The 22,767-nt window shown below is 40.8% G+C and overlaps 1 protein-coding gene across 3 annotated transcripts in view; it reads left to right on the top strand.

Moving 5' to 3' along the window:
* recql (RecQ helicase-like) overlaps positions 1–22,767 on the top strand; it is a 46,295-nt gene that overhangs the window by 17,643 nt on the left and 5,885 nt on the right. For all 3 annotated transcript variants that reach the window (XM_048554299.1, XM_048554300.1, XM_048554301.2), the window contains 8 exons: positions 3,024–3,222; positions 8,935–9,101; positions 10,922–11,003; positions 14,268–14,416; positions 16,622–16,739; positions 18,490–18,628; positions 19,856–19,947; positions 22,304–22,523. In XM_048554299.1, the coding sequence (XP_048410256.1) occupies positions 3,024–3,222; positions 8,935–9,101; positions 10,922–11,003; positions 14,268–14,416; positions 16,622–16,739; positions 18,490–18,628; positions 19,856–19,947; positions 22,304–22,523 (1,166 nt within the window). The remainder of the gene's footprint in view (positions 1–3,023; positions 3,223–8,934; positions 9,102–10,921; positions 11,004–14,267; positions 14,417–16,621; positions 16,740–18,489; positions 18,629–19,855; positions 19,948–22,303; positions 22,524–22,767) is intronic.

Here is a 22,767-nt window from a genome sequence, read left to right as displayed (position 1 = left end):
AGAAGGTTATTTAAAATTACAAAGGGACCTTGTTCAACTGGGCCAATGGGCTGAAGAGTGGCAAATGGAGTTTAATTTGGATAAATGTGAGGTATTGCATTTTGGTAAATCAAACAAGGGCAGAACTTACACAGTTATTGGTAGGGCCCTGGGTGGTGTTCAACAGTGAGATCTAGAGGTTCAGTTATGTAATTATTTAAAAGTTGCATTAGAGACAGGATGGTTATGAAGGTGTTTAGCACCCTTGCCTTCATTGCTCAGACCATTGAGTGTAAGAGTTGGGACATTACGCTGAGGTTGTACAGGACATTAGTGATGTATTTTTGGGGTACTGTGTACAGTCTGGTCACCCTACTATTGGAAGGATATTATTAAATTGGAGAGAGTTCAGAAAAGATTTACCAGAATGTTGCTGGAACTGGAAGGTCTGAGTTATAAGGAGAGGCTGGATAAGCTGGGACTTATTTCACTGGAATGCGGGAGGTTGAAGGGTGAGTTTTAGAGGTTTTTTAAATCATGAGGGGCATAGATAAGGTTAATAGCAAAGGTCTCTTCCCTAGAATGAGGCATTTCATAACTAGGGTGCATATTTTTAAGATGAGAGGAGAAAGATTTAAAAGGGATTTGAAGGGCAATGTTTTCACACAGTGGTTCATGTGTGGAATGAACTTCCAGTGGCAGTGATGGATGCTATTACTATGAGAACATTTAAAAGACATTTGGATAAGTACATGGATTGGTAAGGTTTAGAGGGATATGGATCAAATGCAGGCAATTGGGACTAGTTTATTTTGGGAAGTTTGATTAACGTGGACGAGTTGGACTAAAGGATCTGTTTCCATGCTGTATGACCCTATGATGCTAATTGTGTGTCAGATTCACCACAAAGTGCTGTACGATGCGACACTTTTTTTCATTGTACAAGTGTCTTGTGAAGTGTAAATGCCATCTTTCTTTGTGTATGTATCTGTATAGGGTGGTCATGCCAGTTTTGCGTGATCTTCGCACAGTATTCTTTAAGATGCTTCAGAATGGTTCGATGATGTTACGCTTCAAGATGAACCCAGCAGTTAACCATTTGATCTTCACCAATGTCATACAGTCATAGTGGTTTTACAGTACAGAAAGAGGCCTTTTGACCCATCGTGTCAATGCAACTCATTATACTTCCATCTATTTTAATCCTGTTTTCTAGCACATGGCCATGTACGCTTTGGCATTTCAAGCATACATCTAAGTATTTCCTAAAAAATGTTTTTTGGATCACTGCCTCTCAAACCCATTTAGACTGTGAGTTCCAGATACCCGCAACCCTCTGGGTGAAAAACATATTTCCTCAAATCTTGTCTAAACCTCCTGCTCCTTCTTTTATAACTCTGTTCTCTGCTTATTAACTGTCTGATTAAGGGGAAAGGTTTCTGTGCACTCAGAACATCGTACACCTCAATCAGATTCCTCCTCCCCTCAGCCTTCTCCACTATAAGGAAAAAAAAACCCCAGCCTGTCTAGTTTCTCTTCATAGCTGAATTGCTGCAGGTCAGCTAATTGGTGAATCTCTCCTGCACCCTCTCTAGGGCAATCAAATCCTTCCATAAAGGGGTGGCATAATGACTTAGTGGTTAGCACTTGCTGCCTCACAGCACCAGGCACCTGGTTTTGATTCCACCCTCTTTGTAGAGTTTGCATGGTCTCCCCATGTCTGCGTGGGTTTCCTCTGGGTGCCCTGGGTTCCTCCCACAGTCCAAAGTCTGCAGGCTCGGTGGATTGGCCATGCTAAATTGCCTGAAGTGCTCAGGGATGGCCAAAATAGGTGATTTAACCATGGGAAATGCAGGGTTGCGGGTGAGTCTGGGTGGGATGCTCGTCAGAGGTTGGTGAGAACTCAATAGGCTGAATGGCCTGCTTCCTCACTGTAGAGATTCTATGATTTATAGTGTGGTGACCAGAACTGTACACAGTTCCAATTAACGTTATATACAGCTCCACCATAACCACCTTGCTCTTGTATTCAGTGCCTTGACAATCAAAGGCAAGTATCCAATATGTCTTCTTAACCACCTTATCTGTCCTCTGCCTTCAAGAATTAGGGACAAATACACCAAGACCCCTCTGATCTTTTGTATTTGTTGGAGTCTTACCATTCAGTGTATATTCCCCGCCTTATTAGCCCTCCCAAAATGTTATCACCTTACACTTGTCAGGATTAAATTCCATTTGCTGCTATTCAGATGTTTTGACTACCCTGTTTATGTCTATGAGTCTTTTCTCTTCATTATTTACCATACTACCAATTTTCATGTCAGCTGTGAATTGACTGATCATGCTTTCTACATTCATGTCCACATCATTGATGTACACAACAAGCAGCAATAGACCCGGCACCGAATTCTGTTGTACTTCACTAGATACAGGCTTCTGTTTACACAAGTATCCTTTAGTCGTCACCCTCTGCTTCCTGCCACTAAGTAATAATGAGCTTTATATGGATGTCATTGGTTATTGTTGAAGAAATACGGAATTTACAGAACATTTTGTCATTGGGACAGTTTACAAGTATGCCAATTTAATTATAAATAATAATAATTATTGAATGTAATTGAGTATAAATTTTCAGTATTGTCCAGTATAAGTGTTGATTCTTCTCTTTACATTGGTATTCGTATGAATTGTCTTTGAGTCCTTCAACAAAATACATTTCTCTTTCAGCAGTACTTATGTTCAGTTTTGCCATAATTGGCTATTGACTTTCATTCCATTCTAACAATGACACAGACTTTTGAATGCCCTAAAACAAAAAACATGGAGGCAGCAATTGTGTTGTGGAATCTATGTTGACCTCAGAGTTGTGTTCGCTAACTGCTGCTGAAGATGTATTTGGCTTACTTATTTCTATAATTTGGAAACGAGTTTTATTACGATGTTCTGCTTGCCCCCAGCACTTTTCCTTCACCCACTTCCTCATGATGTGACATTTGGCTTCTGTTGTACAGCAGATTTTTAAGTATAAAAGTCTCTTTTTACAGGAGCATATCAAGTGGGTCCATGATGAAATGCTCAATAAGTCTTCCAAGTTGAAGCTCCTGTATGTGACCCCGGAGAAAATTGCTAAAAGTAAAGTCTTCATGTCCAAGCTGGAAAAGGCATACAACGCAGGATGCCTGACTCGTATTGCTGTAGATGAGGTTCATTGTTGCAGTCAATGGGGTCATGATTTCAGACCTGGTGGGTACCCATGTCCTAGAATTGGAAGATACACCAAGAATAATTTATACATTCGTGTGTGTGCGTGTGTATGTATGTGTGTAAAAGGTGGGAGAATATGCCTCTTAAATTATTCCACTTGAACAGATTGGCGAGGACTGGGGTTGTGAATTTAAACAATGTACAATTAAGAATAGATTGGATGTAGGCAGTCTCTTTTCTCAGAGTAGTGAGCAGCTGAAATTCATTGCGGATTGTTGTCTGGTTGTCAACTTTGCACATCGCCTTCAAGAGGGAGGAGTACACTTTCCTCACTGGGTCAGAGACTGTGTTATGTAGAAGATGAGTGCCTTAATAAATAACTCTTGAGGCTGTTGTCTTTTTCATTACTTTTACTTAATTGGAGGGAGGGATGGTGGCGGTTCAGAGAAGAGTTTTCCTGAGTATATTCCCTGTATTTCCTCTGAGCTTTTTCATTTCCTCTCAGGAGGTCACATAGCTTAGTGAATGGATGGATGGTGTTTATTGGCTAGGATGTATTTAGCCACAGTGCTACAATATATGTGTAGAGTAGGCTTAATGGACTAATGGGTCTTTGTACGTTCTGATGCCTTATGTGGAAAACATATCATAATGCTATATATCAATAAATATGACAGTACATATTGAATTTAGTTGGCAGTACATAAGTCAGTGTTCTACTTTAGGAAGGAACTTGTATTTATATACCATTCCATTGCAATGTTAGGATTGGTGAAGTACAGTCATTGTTAATACATAGATAAATGTTGCAGCCAATTTGAGCACAGTAGGCCTTGCACAAAGCAAATGAGATGAATGATTGGTTAACCTGTACTTTTTGGGAGGAGTTTTGTTAATGTTAGTTTGGTCGAAGAACAGTCACCTGGACAGAAGACAGTTTTAATATCTGTTCAAAAGGCAGACCCCACAACAATGCAGCATTCTCTCAAGTTGGCATTTGAATACATGACCCAATTAGTCTTCTACCAACTGCAACTATATATGTAAATAGTGTACGGTAGAATTGAAACAAGTTAAACTATTTACATTTAAGTGTAAAATGCTCCAATTACGGGAGTGTAATTTTCACTATTGAAAGATGATTTAAAATGAGCACTATGAAATTGTCCACTCGTTTTAAACATTTCCTGATTTTCCTTTTCACAAAGATACAAATCTCACTTTTTTGAAATTATTAATAGTAACTCCAATTTTGTCAAATTTCTATCACTGCTGATGAATTAACAGTTGCTCCACAAGCAGTTGCTGGGCTAATGTTGATAGACCAGTAATGGTATAACTAGGTTACCCCAAGGTCATTGAAGAAGACTCAGCATCATTACCTCTTCTAGGGTAACAATAATGTAGGAAAGAAGCAGACAATCCAAATAAATTAACTTCAGTATCAACATAAAACTTCCCAACCAAACAAAAATGCTCAAGTGTCCAACCCTTGACCAGCTGATAATTGCAAAAGGCCTTGAGCATGGAGGAAAGCTCCATATTCTCTTTCCAGGGCCACCTGGGCATAGAGAATGCTGCCCTCTGAAGAAAGTAGAGAAGAAAAACCAATACCAGATCTACCAAGCCCTGGCCATTTCCATCTTGTATTGTAAGTTGTGATCTGTGCCAAGCCCAGGACCAGACAATAGGTATGATTGAATGACGGGATGTAACTACTTACTTTTAGCTGCAACATTTATAGTTGTTGATCCCTTAAAGGTAAGTCTTTAGTGAGAAACCAATTGTTGTCCACAGTCTCGAGCTTTAAGTAACCATCATCATGTACTGTACTATCATGTTAAAAGAGGTTCTTAAAAGCATTCAAAGTTTTTGATTCAGCCACTTTCTTGTGGCAGAGAATCCCTCAGGCTAACTACTCTGAGTGAAGATGTTTCTACTCCTCTTATATTTAAAAGGCCCACCCTGCATCCTTAAACTTAAGATGTGACCCCGGTTCTGTTTTCCCCAGTCATCAGACACCCTTCCTGCATTATCCTGTCTGGTCCTGTAAGAATTTTATAAGCTTAAATGAAATTCCAACCCCCCACCATTCTTCTAAATATCAGTGGACATATTCCAAACTATTTCAGTCTGTCTTCATTCGTCAGTCCTGCCTCCCAAGAATCGGTCTGGTACACTTGATGTTATTCCTTCCGTAGCCAGAACAATCTTCCTTAGGTAATGAGAGAAGAACTATGTGCATCGCTCCAGGTTGGTCTTAGAAAAGCCCTGTATTTATATTATTCATTCATGGGACGTGAGTTTCACTAGCCAAACCAGCATTTATTGCCCATCCGTAATTGCCCAGAGGCCAGTTAAGATACATGATTGCAACAAGATACCCCTGCCCTGTATTTGAATTTTCTCTTTATGAAAATCAACATACCATTTATTTTCTTCACCATCTGCTGCACTTGGATGCTTACTTTCAGCTACTGGTGTACAATATTGCACCTACTCCTTTCCCAGTCTATCAATATTCAGACAATAGTCTGTCTTATTATACTGAGTGAACTCAAAATTGACTCTAGACCCCATGCTTTTTCATGGCATCAGGCCAAAAATGGGCAAGGAAATCTCCTAAAAACCACGTATTTCCCTTGCCACCATGTTGAACGGCACTTGGGGAGAGTGCTGAGGGTGATAAGGGTGCTGCTGTAACTTTGGGTAAGGGACTTCAATATGTGTGGTTTTGGAGTAACACAATAGACCAAGCTAGTCTAGGCCGAAAGAACATAATTGCTCAACTGATTCTTCAGCAGGGAACCAACGAGAGGGAAAACATATTTGGCCTTATCCTCACCAACAACAACAACAACAAAAACAAAGTTGCTGGAAAAGCTCAGCAGGTCTGGCAGCATCTGTGGAGGAGAAAATAGAGTTAACATTTCGAGTCCAGTGACCCTTCCTCAGAACCTTCCTTATCCTCACCAATCTGCCTGCTGCAGATGCAACTGTCTATGTGCACTTAAAACAGATTTAGCAACTCAAGACCAGATATCCATGAGGTGCTGTTGGCCACCAGCCGCAGAATTTACAACTTGCAACCTCCTGGGCCAGCGTATCTCACAGTCCAGCATTATTAGGATCAACCCTCGTTCAATAACGAGTGCAAGACGGCAGGCCAGGACTAACCAGACATGTGAAAATGAGGTGTCAACCTGGAAAATCTGTAACTCAGGCCTCCCTGCATGTTGAACTGCTGCGGCAGCAAATGAAAGCCATGGCTAAGCAATTCCATAATGAATGAATCATATCTAAGTTTTGCAACATCCAGTTGTAAATGGCAGTAGATGATTAAGCAACTCATGAAAATTGAGGCTGCAGAAATACACCATCTTCAATAGTAACGGAGCCCAGTGAGTCAGTGGAAAAGTTGGGGCCGAAACATTTGCAACAGTATTCAGTCTGAAGTGCCAAGTAGATTCATTTCACTTCACGTGATATGAAGAAATGGCTGAAGGCACTGGATACTGCACAGTCAATGGGAGCTCACAGTATTCTAGTATTAGTACCAAAGATTTGAGCTCCAGAATATATTGTATCCCTAGTCAAGCTGTTCCAGTACATCTACAAAACTGGCATTGACCTGGCAATGTGGAAAATTGACCAGGTATTTACTGTATGCAAAAAGCAGAGATAGTAAGAAGGGTCTGAAGAAGCCTCCTGACCTGAAACGTCAGCTTCCTGCTCCTCTGATGCTACCTGGCCTGCTGTGTTCCTCCAGCTCTACACTGTGTTATGTAAGACTTACTACCCCATCCGTCTGCTCTCTATTATCAGTAAACTGGTTATAGTGGTCATCAGCAGCGCTATTAAGCAGCGCTTGCTTGGTAATAACCTTATCACTGATATTCAGTTTGCGTTCTGCTACGATTGTTCAGCTCCTGACCTCATTATAGCCTTGGTTCAAGCATGAACAAAAGAGTAAAATTCCAAAGGTGAGGTGAAACTTAACCACATCTAACACCAAGGCAAGGCTGCATTGAGCAAATGTGATATCAAGGAGCCAAACTAGAATCAGAGGGAATCAATGGGAAGACTCCACGCTAGAGTCTTATCTAATACAAGGGACGCTGGCTGTGGTTGTTGGAGATCAGTCATCTCAGCTTTAGGTCATTACTACAGCAGTTTCTCAGGGTAGTGTGTTTGAGGCACAGACACCTTCAGCTGCCTCAGTGTCTCCCGCAGTTATAAGGTCAGAAGTCAGGCTGTTCACTGCACAATGTTCTTCACCATTTACAACTCTTCAGATAGTAAAGTGACCTATGTCCAAATGTAGCAAGACCTGAACAGTAGTCTAGGACTGATAAGTGATGAGTGACCTTTGCATCGCAAAAGCGCCAAGCAATGACTGTTTCCAAAAAGGGAGAATGTAACCATTGACCCTTGACATTCAGAGTCATTATTATCATTGAATCCCCTACAATCAACATCCTGAGGGTTACTATTGATCAGAAACTGAACTGGACTAGCCATATAAACATTGTGGCTCCAAAAGGAAGATTGCATTAAATAACTGACACTCAACCCGTCCAAAAATCCTGTCCACTCTTCAGAAGGCACAATTTAGGAGTGTGACAGAACATTCCCAACATGGCTGGACGAATGAAGCTCCGGCCACATTCAAAGTTTGACACCATCAAAGAAAGAGCAACCCGTTTGATTGGCACATTATCTAGCACCTTCATTATTCACTGCCTTCACCACAAACATACAGTAGCAGCACTGTGCACCATCTGTAAGATGCATTGTAGAAAGTTACCAAGGAACCTGAGACTACCTTCCAAAGGCACCCCCACTGGCCAATCCCCTCCACTCCCTACTGGCACTCAGCTATCACCATACCACCTACCTTCCCCTGCCCCACCCTTCCTGTCTATTTATTTCCCAGCTTCCTTCCCTCTCCCCATTTCTGAAGAAGTGTCCCAACCTAAACTAATAAAATGTGAGGCTGGATGAACACAGCAGGCCAAGCAGCATCTCAGGAGCACAAAAGCTGACGTTTCGGGCCTAGACCCTTCATCAGAGAGGGGGATGGGGGGAGGGAACTGGAATAAATAGGGAGAGAGGGGGAGGCGGACCGAAGATGGAGAGCAAAGAAGATAGGTGGAGAGGGTGTAGGTGGGGAGGTAGGGAGGGGATAGGTCAGTCCAGGGAAGACGGACAGGTCAAGGAGGTGGGATGAGGTTAGTAGGTAGCTGGGGGTGCGGCTCGGAGAGCCTCCCCCTCTCTCCCTATTTATTCCAGTTCCCTCCCCCCATCCCCCTCTCTGATGAAGGGTCTAGGCCCGAAACGTCAGCTTTTGTGCTCCTGAGATGCTGCTTGGCCTGCTGTGTTCATCCAGCCTCACATTTTATTATCTTGGAATCTCCAGCATCTGCAGTTCCCATTATCTCCCAACCTAAACTGTCAGTTTTCCTGCTCCTCTGATGCTGCCTGGCTTGCTCTGTTCCTCCAGCTCCACACTGTGATATCTCTGATTCCAGCATCAGCAGTTCTTACTATCTCAACATTGTATCTGATATTGGCCAGAGCCCTATTTCAGATTGGAAGATTCGCTATAAGGTGTTGATTAGACAAATGACTAAAACTGTCTTTATGGGTATAAATTCTAACGATGTTTATTTATGGGAAAAACTTAAAAGGTGAGGAGACTTATTCCTGGAATTGCTTTTGGAGATGAACATTAAATTTTGTTACCTCTAGACTACAAGAGCCTTGGTATCCTGAAACGTCAGTTCCCAAAGACTCCATTAATCGGATTGACTGCAACCGCAACAAGCAATGTCTTGGAGGATGTGAAAAAAATCCTGTGTGTTCCCAAATGCCTCATGTTTACAGCTTCCTTCAACAGACCCAATCTGTTTTACGAGGTACTTAACATGCACCAAAATATTGAACAACTTGCTGTTTTTTTAAGCCTTATTAATATATTTTATGAGAATTTGCACACAGAGTCAAATACATTCATATTCAACACATGATATCACAACCATGTTTATATATTTTCAGAGTTGAAGGGTGATGAATTTCTTAATTTGAAGCTGGCAGTGAAAACCATTTCATAATCGGTGCATCACCTTAGTGCGTTTCTAGGAGCGGGGTGGGAAAGAATAGAAAATCTTAGGCATTGCAAATTTGTACACACTCTTCAAAGTCCAAGCACCAAAAATCTTCTGATTTGCTGTCTTTTGACTGGAGTTTTTCTCACACAATTAAATACGTGAACTGAAAGATCATTCAAGTTGATTTGTCTGCCACCCCCATAACCTGCAATGATGCTCACTGTTGGGGGGGTGTGCGCAAAGGAAGGAGAGAAAAATTGGCAAGTTGCACAGAATAGTTTTAGCAATCTGAAACAATCATGTAAGCTTCAAGAGACAAAACTTATTTGTAATGTATCACTAGTCTTCTTAAACTAACTACATTTCTGTCCAGCCCACGGTTACTAATTTCTTTGGGCATTTAGAGCAATACTCTATCCATCAGGTTGGGCTTTGGTTGGTGATAGATTTTTTTCACACATTTTGCCTCAGCACTTTAATTATCCCATATTAATCCATCACTTCTCTGAAACTTTCTAAGTATGCTGCTTTGTGAAGTACCTGTCTTGCTTTGCTATTCCATATGTTTTCTGTCTGTTTTTAATGCGAAGGGTTAAGACATAAATTCTATGTTCATATTTTCTATCTATCTTTGAATATCAGACATACGGGACACAGTTTATTGATTGCCTTCAAGATCTGAAATATTTCCGTAAAGTTGCCTCAGCCCAGGAGCCTTTTCTTACCAATTGACTGCCCTCTGTCATGTATTGTAATATTTGATTTCCTTCTGAGCTGGGAAGACATGCCTTTGACGAGCACAGAGCATCTCATACACTTTCACAGGCCACTCAAAATAATGGTCAGCAACTTTAGCAGTGGGTTCCCTTGACCCCTGAGCAGTATTGAAAGTGCAGGCTCTGTTCAAGCCACGATAACCTCTCCTGGGTTGGTGGAGATCCCTAAAGTGGGAGCATGTAAGAATGGGTTCAAGTTCAGTGCCTGTTTGGATTTTGTGGGAGCACCATGTTGATGGGCTGACTACTGAACATGCAAAAAGCTGGTCAGTCTGGAACTAAATGCTAGTTACCTGAAAAACTGGGAGCTCCATGACCAGTTTAGCATAAACAGAACTGGATAAAGAATCTTCATGGAAATGGGTTATTACCTGGTACGTAAAGGACCCTTGTTAGAAGCAAAGTTAAATTCTCTAGTTTAGGACTGTTCATAATGCCCATGTGGCTAGAGTTGTTTCTGTTGTTCTTAATGATGGGCTTCCCCATTACTTTCTAGTTCTAAGTAAGCCCTTTGAAAACATGACCTGTTTAGAGGTCAACTCCTAACTGTTTGTCTAATTAAATCGTCCCAAAAATTCAGTTTTAACACAAGTGTATATTATGCATCTTTGACCAAGTTTTTGACCATCTGACCTAATATCTCTTAATGTTGCATGGTATTATGCTTTGTTTTATAATTCTCCCGAGAAACAATTTTGGATGTCTCCTTACATTAAAGGAACTACATGAATAGAAGTTGTTCCAGATGTACACAGTGTTCAAAATTTTGACAAGTGAGGAAGCTTGGCAAATGAGTCGATCTGCCATCTGTTCTTGCTGAATTTAAACTTATATTTTCTTCTAATTTCACAGATCCGTCAAAAGCCAGCAAGTTTTGAAGCCTGCATTGAAGATATAGTCAAAATTATCAATGGACGTTACAAAGGAAAATCTGGTATCTTATTTTCACATTGAATTTCAATCATCACAATCTTCTGGTTATACTCTGTGTCAAGTATCCATGAATGGAGTTGGAACAAAAAATTTTGCCATCTCTTTGATTCCTTTTTAAATCCATATTTGCCTGTAATGCCTGTTGATGTAAAAAGATGTACATTCTCCTGAAAGGAACTGTCTATCCTTTTCCATTCCTTCACTTCTCTGTGCTTGATACCCAACCTTATTTACCATTTTGATAGTTTCGGAGCTGAAACCTGGTCAGATCTTAGAAAACAGGACAGTACAGCACAGGAACAGGCCGTTCGGCCCACCATGTCTGTGCCAACCATGATGGTATTCTAAACTGATCTCTTCAGTCTGCACATGGTTCGTATCCCTCTATCCTCTGCCTGTATCTGTCTGAATGCCTCTTAAACTTTGTAATTGTACCTGCTTTTCCCATCGTCCCTGGCAGCATGTTCCTCATGCCTCCTGCTTTCTGATTTAACAAAAAAACTTGCCTTGCACATCTCCTTTTAAACTTCTGCCCCACTCAACCTTAAACTTTTGCTCTCTAATATTTGACATTGCCACCCTGGGAAAATGACTGACTATCCATGCCTTTAACCATTTTATATATTTCTACCAGGTCTTCCCTCAGTCTCTGACGCTCCAGTGAAAACAATGCAAGATTGCCCAACCTCTCCTTATAGCTAATACATTCCAATCCAGCCAATATCATGGTAATCTTCTTCTGCACCCTGTCCAAAGCCTCCACGTCCTTCCTAAAGTGTGGTGACCAGAATTGCTCACAATACTCCAAATATGGCCTGCCCAAAGTCTAATTATAGTTTCAACATGACTTGTGAGCTTCTGTATTCAAAGCCCCTGACTGCATCAGGGGGCTATGGACTTGCATCCCAAGATCCCTCTGTATGTTGATGCTCCTAAGAGTCCTCCCATTTACAGTGTATTTCCCGTTGCATTTGATATCCCAAAATGCAACACCTCAAACGTGTCAGGAATAAACTTCATCTGCCATTTTCATACAATTCCTACAGTGTGGAAACAGGCCATTCGGCCCAACGTGTCCACACCACCCCTCCAAAGAGCATACCACCCAGACGCATTCCCCTAACCCCTACATTTTCCCATGTCTAACCCACCTAACCTAAGCATCCCTGGGCAATTTAGCACGGCCAATCCACCTACCCTGCACATCTTTGGACTGTGGGAGGAAACCGGAGCACCCGGAAGAAACCCATGCAGACACGGGGAGAATGTGCAAACTCCACACAGTCGCCTGAGGGTGGAATTGAACCTGGGTCCCTGGCGTTGTGAGGGAGCAGTGCTAACCACGGAGCCAGCGTGCTGCCCATAACTATTTCTCTGCCTTAGTTTCCAGCTGGTCTATATCCTGCTGTACCCTTTGATATCCTTCCTCACTATTCACAACTCCCAACAATTTTTGTGTCATCCGCAAACTTACTAATCAGACCATTGCCATTTTCATCCAAATCATTTATATATTTTACAAGCAACAGAGGTCCCCTCACTTAGTCTTGCGTAGGTTATAGACCTCCAGTCAGAAAAACACCTCCCCAGAGCTACCTTCTGCCTTCTATGGCAAACTAATTTTGTATCCAACTTCCCAACTCACATTGGAGTCCATGTGATTTGATCTTCTGGACCAGCCTAGTATGAGGACCTTCTCGCCAACATTCACACAGCTTTACTCTCATTAACATCTTATCACTTCAAAAAAAACTTCATCGCATTTGTGAGACGAGACCACCTTTGCACAAAGCCATGCTGGCTATACTTAATGAGTTCACTCTTCTCCAAATGCAACTAAATCTTGTCTCTAAGAACCTTGTGCAATAATTTCCCTACTGCTGATGTAAGACTCACTGGCCGACAATTTTCTGGATGATCCCTGTCGCCCTTTGTTAAACAAAGAAGCAACATTGCTATTTTCCAGTCTTCTGTGACCTCACCTGTAGCTAAAGAAGATACAAAGGTCCTTGTCAAGGCCCCAGAAATCTCCTCCCTTGCCTCCTTCAGTGTCCTGAGATAGATCCCATTAAGCCCTGAGGACTTATCAGCCTTAATGTTTTCAAGGCACCCAAAACCTTCACCTCCTTAATATCAACAGGACCCACAGTACCAACAAACCTCTCTCTAATGTTACCATCATCAGATGTCTTTTCCCTTGGTGAATACTGATGCTAAGTACTCCTTAAGGTCTTCACTCACTTCCTGTGGCTCCACGCATAAAAACCCTCCTTTGTCCTTGAGCAGACCTACCCTTTCGCTAGTTAACAAAGTGTGGAGCTGGATGAACACAGCAGGCCAAGCAGCATCTTAGGAGCACAAAACCTCTCCCACTGCAACTCTCTGGTCATAACTTTCCTGCTCCTGAGATGCTGCTTGGCCTGCTGTGTTCATCCAGCTCCACACTTTGTTATCTCAGATTCTCCAGCATCTGCAGTTCCCATTATCTCCTTCCCTAGTTACCCTTTTTGCTCCTAATATAGTCGTAAAATACTTTGGGATATTCCTTAATCCTATTTGCTGAGGATATTGCATGGTTCCTTCTAACCCTCCTGATTTCTGGTTTAACTTCTTTTCTGTTTCTTTATATTCCTTAAGGACTTTATTAGGTTTCAGTTTCCTAAACCATATGTACACTTGCTTTTTCTAAAGTAAACTTAGAACAGCTCCAGTCATTGAAGGTTTGTGAATCATGGCATTCTTACCTTTTGTCCTCACAGGAATGTGCTTGTCCTGAACTCCGGTCAACTGGCTTCTAAAAGACTCCCAAATGGATTTATTCTTGAACATCTCTTCTTCCCCACCACTAAACCCCCCCCCACCCCGGTCTAATTTTTCAATCCTGCCTGATCCTTTGGCCAATTTAGCACTTACACCTGAGGACCAGTCTTATCCTTTTCTGTAATTATCTCAAAATGTACAGAATTATGATTCACTGAGCTGAAAACCAAAATTAATTTTTCCTTCACTTTAGAACTCAAGTTCTGCAGTAATAATTATGATATATGATAAAACTCATTAATGTTATAAAATCTTCACAATTATGTTTATGGATTTTTCTGACTATCTGGCAGAAATGATGCACTTCAAATTATAGTAACCATTTCATCCGTTTTATGTGGTTCCATGTACTATTGTATTTAATATTATACCCAAAGCGTGTTACAGCTAAATGTGTAGTGCAGTTTGCGTTGTAATTTTGACTGTGCCAACGTTTTTCCGCCAGGAATAATCTATTGCCTTTCTCAGAAAGATACTGAGCAGGTCACTAGTAGTCTGCAAAAGCTTGGCATAGCAGCTGGGTGTTACCATGGCAACATGGAGGGTGCTGAAAAGAGTAAAGTTCATAAGGATTGGACCTTAAACAAAATAAAGGTCAGTAAAATTAGATAGCAGCTTTTCATAATCTTCACGGTTGTTTATTTTAATATGGCTGTTTACTGGAATGAAAGAGGGTCCAACTCCATTCATGAACACAGGACCACTCAAGTGCTTCATAGTCAATTAAGTACTTTTAAAGTGTAGTCGTTCATAATATAGGAAATATGTGCAGCCAGTCTGCACGCAGCAAGGTCCCACAAACTAATCCAATAGCCTAATCCTTTGGGCCTTACTCCCCAGCTTGCTGGTAAATTCCACTCCTCTTTGAAATAGCACTGCAAAATATTTCATGTTCATCTTTGTTGGCGGATAGAGTCATACAGCACAGAAATAGACCCTTTGGTGCCAGCCAGTCCAGGCTGAACAAAATCGCAAACTAAACCAGTCCCATCTGGCTGCTGCTGACCCGTATCCCTCAAACATTTCTGTTCATGTTCTTGTTTAAATGTCTTTTAAATGCTGTGACTGTGCCTTCAACCACCAATTCCTCAGGAAGTTCATTCCACATGAAAAAAAACACCCCTCCTGTCTTTTTATAAAATCTCTGTCCTCTCACCTTAAAAATATGCCCCCTGGTCTTAATCTCCCACCCAAAGGCAAAAAACACCTGCCATTAACTGTCTGTATAGCCCTCATGATCTTATACACTTCTATACGGTCATCTCTCAACCTCCCATGCTCCAGTGGAAAACGTCCCAACCTATCCAGCCCTTCTTTATAACTCAAACCTTTCATACTTGACAGCTTCCTGGTAAATCTCTTCTGAACCCTCTCTAGTTTAAGAGCCTTAATTTATATCCCATCTGAAAAGTGGTAGTGCAACAGTGCAGTGTCAGTCTGAATGTAATGCTCAATCCTCTTGTAAGACTTGAACATGTGAACATCAGATTTAGAAGATGGAGTGCTATTACCCTGCCCCGACTGAGAGAATAATTTTGTGTGCAAACTTAATTTGCACTGCCTGCTGAAAACCTTTCCCAAACCTCTGTATTTACTGCTATCAATCACTGTCACATTAGCTACATTTATGAATCCTCCCTCCACTGACACACAGACTTGGTTAAAGTAGGGGCATTCCTATCTGTCTGTTGCAGTTTAACTCTAAGTGCTGCCCTTTACCAAGGTACTAAAATGCGCAAACCTGCACTGGACCCTTCCCACAAAATAGCATGTTTAAAAGTAAAACACTGTTTACTAACAGAGATACGCTTTTGTGTGTTTTCCTATCAGAGAGAGAAGCACTAAGTGACATATTGTTAAGTTAATATGAGTAACTTCCACCTTCAGTGCTTGTCTGTACACACTCAAAGCTGCTGATAGCCTGTCTAATTATCAATTCAACAAGATAAAAATAGGATGAGTTCTACAATATGTGTGTAGTCTCAGATTGTGCAGATTACTATCCAAGTATTGAATGTTAAAATACTCCTTCTATCATGGGAAATAGTCAACGGACCAGGAGCAGGTAGCATAAAGTATTTGCAGTTATTCCTTTATTCATCCATTTACCATCTTATTTATAGAGGAAATAACAAAAAAGATGTATTGATGTCTCTCACCTATCCAAAATAGCTCGAGTACCAATCATGCAGGTGTACCAAAGATCACCTGAAGTTTTGTAATCTCCCATTAAATACTGAAAAAAACATAATACCTACTGGGAGAAAATAAAGCTCTCCAAGCCTGCTTAAGAAATTGACGTTCGGCGAGGAGATTGCACAGGCTGTGATTTTTATATTGTAAGATTCATTTCCTCTTCCAGAGGTTTAGCCTTATTTCAGAGACAATGCTAAATGAAATTGCAACAGACATCCACCCAGTGTACTCCAGTGCAACCATCATTAATCTACAGAAAGTCCTTTCTGTACATATAACAATAACCTGTACATTATAATTCTGTTTAACAGCAGTATTTAATTCCGTGCGCAATCTATGATGTAACCTTTGGTGGGAGGGAACTGAATGATAATGGACCAATGCTTTTCTGTTATTTTATATTGGTTAAAAATGGCATTCCTATTTCCATTGAGCATGGTGCACAGTAGATGCAAAAAATTGCGTTTGTCTGCAGTTTTGAATTCAAGTGTTCTCCCAAGTGATTTTTGCAGGGAAGAGGGAAACCAACTGTCCTGAATTAGAAAGTACAATGATGCAATGTTTAATGGGCTGGTTCTGATTGTCAGATGTTTCTTTTTTCAGGTTGTTGTGGCGACAGTGGCATTTGGCATGGGTATTGACAAAGCTGATGTGCGATTTGTGATCCATCAGACTCTCAGCAAGTCAATGGAGAATTACTACCAAGAGAGTGGACGGGCAGGTGAAGTATCAAAAGACTTGTGAATTTAGGACAGTCATAAAGTAAGCAAACATGACAGTGACGTTATCCATTTCGGTCTTTCATAGAAACATAAAATTTACCACTAATAAAGACCATTTTTATCTCTTTCTTTCTCTCCTAATTCTGTATCATAACCTCACTTTTCAAATAGTTATCCGGTTTCCATTTGAATGCGATACGTTTTTTCCAAAATCACTTAATGTTCTAATAACCTCCTTCGTGAAAAATAAATCCTCTAATTTTCTCATTTAGATGTTAATCCTAAACATATGCCTCTTGTCAACCAAAATTTTTTGTAATCTGCATTAGATTCTGGATATGACTATAATATGTTCACAAACTCAGTAGTTTCGGGGCACAGTTATAGGATACAACTGAAGTAATCAGTACCTTTGGGATTCATTGTACAATAAATGTAAAATGTGAACAAATGGATGTTCATTGGACCAAGATCTTCAAAATTACATGTTGAACTTCCTTGTAATGAGCTCCTTGTTATTTAAATTATAGATTTAACATAAATTCATAATCAAGTACAGTTGCCATTATGTGCATTGTGTACACTTAATATTAGCAGCTGCCAAGAGAGCAGACATCCCTGCCAGTTAACGTTGTGAGAGATGCCAATTACAAAGGTTAAAGGGGGATTGAGTTAATGATGAGATTCTGGATGCAAATACTAATAACTGGATGATGCAGTTGCAAAGTAAACTGGTTATTTCCCTTTTTTATTTTCTAATGCATCACAAACAGCAAGCAAGTTGATACCCAGTATTGGGTGTGCCACCCTAATCTGGTACTCTCTGGCCTGGCCATCTGTGAGCTAGCAACCCAGTACTTCTGGTTTCCCAAAGAAGACATATCTTACAGTGCAGAAAGCAGAGTGCCTAGTGCTTAATGTCTGTAAAGGGAGCTTAAGATAAAGCAAACAGAGTTCCCCATTTAACTGCTGTAAAGGCAATTCTCAACATTTTAAGAACTGAATAGATTAAAGAGCAGCAAGTAAGAGTTCCTAATCTTGATTATTTTTGAGCACAGGGTCATAACTGTTTAAATGATAAAAGAGAAACTCATCAAAAATGACCAAAGCATACTAGTCAGACAAAATTCAAGATGGGTTCACAGAGGCAGATGAGGAAGGCAGCCAGCACCCATGATAACACCATGGGCAGATAGCCAATTGAGGATCACCATCAGAAGTTTGCACAAAGCAAAGGCTTTTTTACAAGTCAGTGCCTACGTGATAGTGGAAGGAGGTTGGGTTCAAGGAATGAGTTATTTTAAAAAAACGATTCTCTGAGGCAGCAAAGGCCTGGTCCTGAGGCTACCAGGTCAGGGAGGTACGCTGTGTTCATTCATTTTGCGTATTGTGCATTGCACCTGTGGAAGCATTTCCCTGCCCCGAGTTCTGTTTATGTCTTCCTTTTGTGCAGTTGGTGACTTTGTGCTTCTGTCCTCTCTGCTACCTTTTCGACAAGAGGCTAGAAATCAACATTGATGAGATTCTCAGCTGAGCCTGCCAGCATATGTGTGTTCTTTGCTGTTCCCCTAAGATGGACTGTAATGATCTTTCTGTTCCCTGGCTGGGATTAGCTAACATAGTTCAGATCACATTTCAAACCAGGCAGCATTTTGAGTAGTTGGTTGGTCTGTGAGATGATTTCATCTCTCGATCAAAATGATCTATTATAATCTACTATAACATACCTCCTCCGGTTGTGTTTTCTAGGTCGAGATGATCTTAAGGCCGATTGTATTTTGTATTATGGATTTATGGATATCTTCAGGCAAAGCACGATGGTGGTCATGGAGAATGTAGGACAGCAGAAACTGTATGAGATGGTGGCGTACTGTCAGGATTCACGAAGGTGCTTTTAGACTGTAGTCAATTAATAGTTCTGTTGATTCTAGTTTTTTAAAAATGTGCTTTCAAGACATCCTACTTGTCTTAAAACTCAGGCATTGAGTCCTCATGGAAATCTGAACCGCTGTAAAGCTTTTGGCACTAAGGCCTCAATGGAGAAATTGCCTTTGAGAAATCTAAATATAGTATCCACAAGTTCGCCTTTGTAATAGGATCATGGAATCCTTACAGTTTGGAAGCAGGCCGTTCAGCCCATTGAGTCCACACCAACTCTCCAAAGAGCATCCAATCCAGAACCGCCTCCCACTCTGTAATCCTGCATTTCCCAGGGCCAATCCACCTAGCCTACACATATTTGGACTGTGGGAGGAAACCAGAACACCCAGAGGAAACTGAAATAGACACGGGGAGTATGTGCAAACTTCACACGGACAGTTGCCCGAGGGTGGAATCAAACCCAGGTCCCTGGCACTGTGAAGCAGCAGTGTTAACCACTGAACGACTATGGCACCCCTTTGAGGAGTGGGTTTTAATCTAAGATCACAGTGGTTTAATTGGTGTCTTGCACCATCGGCAGTGGCAAATATTTCAGTTGCCTGATGTTTCTTTTGAATTAAATATGTGACCAAGCTCTCTTCCTTGTTGGGCGACTGAATAAGCGAGGGAGAGAGACAGCAGTTTCACCGGTTGGTTCTAGCCATAAGCCCAGTTTCCCAAAGCAGCTTCCTGGCTTATTTTAAAGCCTGAGTTCAATCTGTCCAAGCCTGATAATTGCAGGTGACAGCTTCATCTTTTGTACAGGTATAACTCAAATTGGAAAATGAGGATTTCTTCATGTCAGACTGGGTGGACTTATTTCAGTGCCTTTTAATAAAACTATTAATTTCAATTCAGACATGTTTTTTTGTTTTTCCAAGAAGTTCCTTGGCTTCATGAAGTTTTACTAATAGTGTGGTCAGCTAGTTGCTGTGGCTACTTATAAGTTAGTGTTTACTTCTTTTTAAAACCATTTTATGAATGTCGCAAGTGTTAAGATCAGATGATGGAATTTGAAACTCAGTAGCCTGTATTTTAACACTGTATTGACACTGTGCTGGTGTAACTTGCTGCATGTAATTACATGGTACATTCACATTGCTGCTCAGATTCGGAACCCTTTGAAATCTCACATGTTTGTACAGAATCAAAAGCTGGAACATTATTGTAATCTATCATTGTACTTTATTTCCAGATGTAGACGGGTGCAGATAGCACAGTATTTTGATGAAGTTTGGGATTCCGCAAAGTGCAACAAAATGTGTGACAACTGCAACAGTGAAACATGTAAAGTACTTTTCTGAATTGTCACGTCTTGGTTTGTTTTGTTAATGTAATTCCTTCCTATTTTATTTTCTTAGAAGAAACTCCAGTGTCCAGAGATACGTGAAACTCAAACAGCTGAGGCAGTCAGCACAGAAGGTTTTTTCACCTCTCATTTGGAATTTGCTTTGTCTCTCTTCCTCCATTTTTTAAAGTGCTGTTGTTTTGATTGTTTTTAAATCCAAAGCTCCAAAACAATGCAACAGTTTATATAACAGTAATTACTGCTCTAAAAATTTAAGGGGATCACTTCCAACACTGAAGAGCAGCTCTTGCAGCCACAATTTTTTTCTGTCCTCCATCCTGGAACACGTAGAGACCTAAACAGCAACTTTTTCACACAGAAGGTGGTGCATGTATGGAATGAAATGTCAGGGGAAGTGGAGGAGGCTGGTACAATTATCACATTTAAAGGGCATCTGGATATTTCCACAAATAGGAAGGGTTTAGAGGGATGAGGGCCAAATGCTGGCAAGTGGGAGTAGATTAACTTGCGATACCTGGTCGGCATGAAATTGGGCTGAAGGATCTGTTTCCATGCTCTACTAATTGTATTTGTTTTTGACAGAAATTGTTAAGTGCCTTCCGAACATATTGTAAAATGACTGTACATGACTACTGTGCAGACAGTGTTCATTTCTTACTAATTCCCAAGGAGTTCAAATCAACAAAAATAAACATTTACTAGATAAAATATTAATCTAAAACAAGGTGCAGAAATATTTGTGCACTGTTGTGTAGATTGCGTAGTCTTACCAAAACATGAGTCCTGTTCAGAAAAACAGAATAAAGTTGCAAGCACTGAGTTCAGAAAGTAATTCTGAACACTTCCTGTGACATGGACAATATAAACTGAGAAAATATTGTCAGGGATTCAAGTTCACTTCGTTAAAAGCAAAACGGAAGCATTGGTAACTCAGACGTTCTTGTGGTTGGTTGGCTCGCTCACCGAGCTGGTTCGTTGTTCCGCGGACGTTTCATTCCCCTGCTTCTGCAGAACCAGCTCATCGAGCGAGCCAACCAACCACAACATCCACAACCCAACCTACAAATCTACTCCAAAACCTTAGAATTCAGACATTCATCACACGCCAGAAATGTATAATAAAATATATAAACACTGGCATGTCACATTGCTTTAATCATTATTTATGTTTTCAGAGTTAGTCTTTGTTAGACTCAGCACGTGAGTTTCACATTTCTGTTCTCATCACGTTTGCAATTGCCAGACAGTGATTGGTGTTTCACACAACAATAATTGCGCTACTAAAAGTTACACAACCATAGGTAATAATGAAACCTCTTTCAATGGCATCGGACAGTTGGCAGGAGGATAGCTGTTCACCTGTGCACGTAATTGTATCAATGAAACATCTGGCGCTTGGCTATATTAAACCAACATTCTGTAACTGTAACCAGCCATGGTAGAGATATTTAAAACTGAAAATGCTGGAAACGCTCAGGAAAGAGAGAAACAGAGCTAATATTTCAGGTCAATGATCTTTCACCAGTACGATGTTGGAGAATGAAATTTATAAAACTGTTCACTTGAATCTATTTGACTGGATTGAATTCCACTTTTTAACTCCTAACCACCCACCAACAACTTGAAAGACAGCTGTTCTAATGTAATGTGAATGTTGCTTGATAGGTAGGATTTAGACTCCAGATTGGAAATTGAAAGCGTTGTGAGAGATAGAAGACAATGCTTTTCTGTATAGGAGCTGCTATTATGTGGGAGAGAATGGTTTTGGCCTCCTTATCTATGGGAGGCATGCCCTTGAGCTAAAGGGAGTGCACTGAAGGTTTATCAGACTGATTCCTGGAATGGCAGAACTTGCGTATGAGGAGAGGTTGAATCAGTGAGGATTATATTCACTAGCGTTCAGAATAATGAGGGGAATCTCAGAGAAACATATAAAATCCTAACAGGACTAGACGGGGTAGCTGAAGTGAGGAGATTCCCGATGACAGCGAGCACAGAGCCAGGTGTCACAGTCTAAGGTTAAGGATAAATCATTCTGTGGAGATGTGGAGAAATTTCTTTACCCAGAGAGTGGTGTGTCTGTGAAATGTGCTATCACAAAAAACAATGGAGTCCAACAAATTTCAAGACGGTGTTGTATACAGAAGTGGGGATGAAGGGAATCAATGGATATAGGGGAGAAAGAAGGAACAGGCTGTTGAATTGTGTGATTAGCCATCATCATAATGAATGGCTGAGCTAGCTCAAAGGCCTACTCCTGCTCCTGCTTTCTGTGTAAAATGAAAGTCAGGTCTCTCTGATGTGGTGATGCATTTTTTTGGTCTTGTCTTGCAGCATATGAAAAGGTCGATGTCACAAGTTACTGTGCTGATCTGATCAAAATCCTGAAACAAGCTGAGCAGCTCGGTGAAAAGCTCACCCCACTGAAACTCATTGAAGCCTGGAATGGAAAGGGACCTTCCAAACTCAGGGTGGCTTCTGTAAGCCCTCCAAATCTCTCCAGGAATGAAATGGAAGAACTAATTGTCTATCTTCTTCTAGAACAATACTTGAAGTAAGTACCACAATCCATTGGTAAGGTCTTCCAATAAAAAAAAATCCTTAGAACCATGCACTGGCAACAGTAAAGATTTGCAAGAATGAGGTTACAGTTATGAAGTAAAACTTGAAGACTGGTGCTTTACTACTGGCTCAGAAAGGGGTAAGTGAGAGATCTTAAGGAAAGGTGTGAAAATTATGAACAGTTTTGAGAGGGCAAATGATGAATAATTGTTTCCACAAATGAAAACTGAGAAAAA

The sequence above is a fragment of the Stegostoma tigrinum genome, chromosome 25 (genome assembly GCF_030684315.1).
Source record: "Stegostoma tigrinum isolate sSteTig4 chromosome 25, sSteTig4.hap1, whole genome shotgun sequence".
In the NCBI taxonomy this organism is placed as follows: Eukaryota; Metazoa; Chordata; class Chondrichthyes; order Orectolobiformes; family Stegostomatidae; genus Stegostoma; species Stegostoma tigrinum.
The sequence above is the reverse complement of the archived record's forward strand: the minus strand, read 5'-3'. Positions and strand labels throughout refer to the sequence as shown.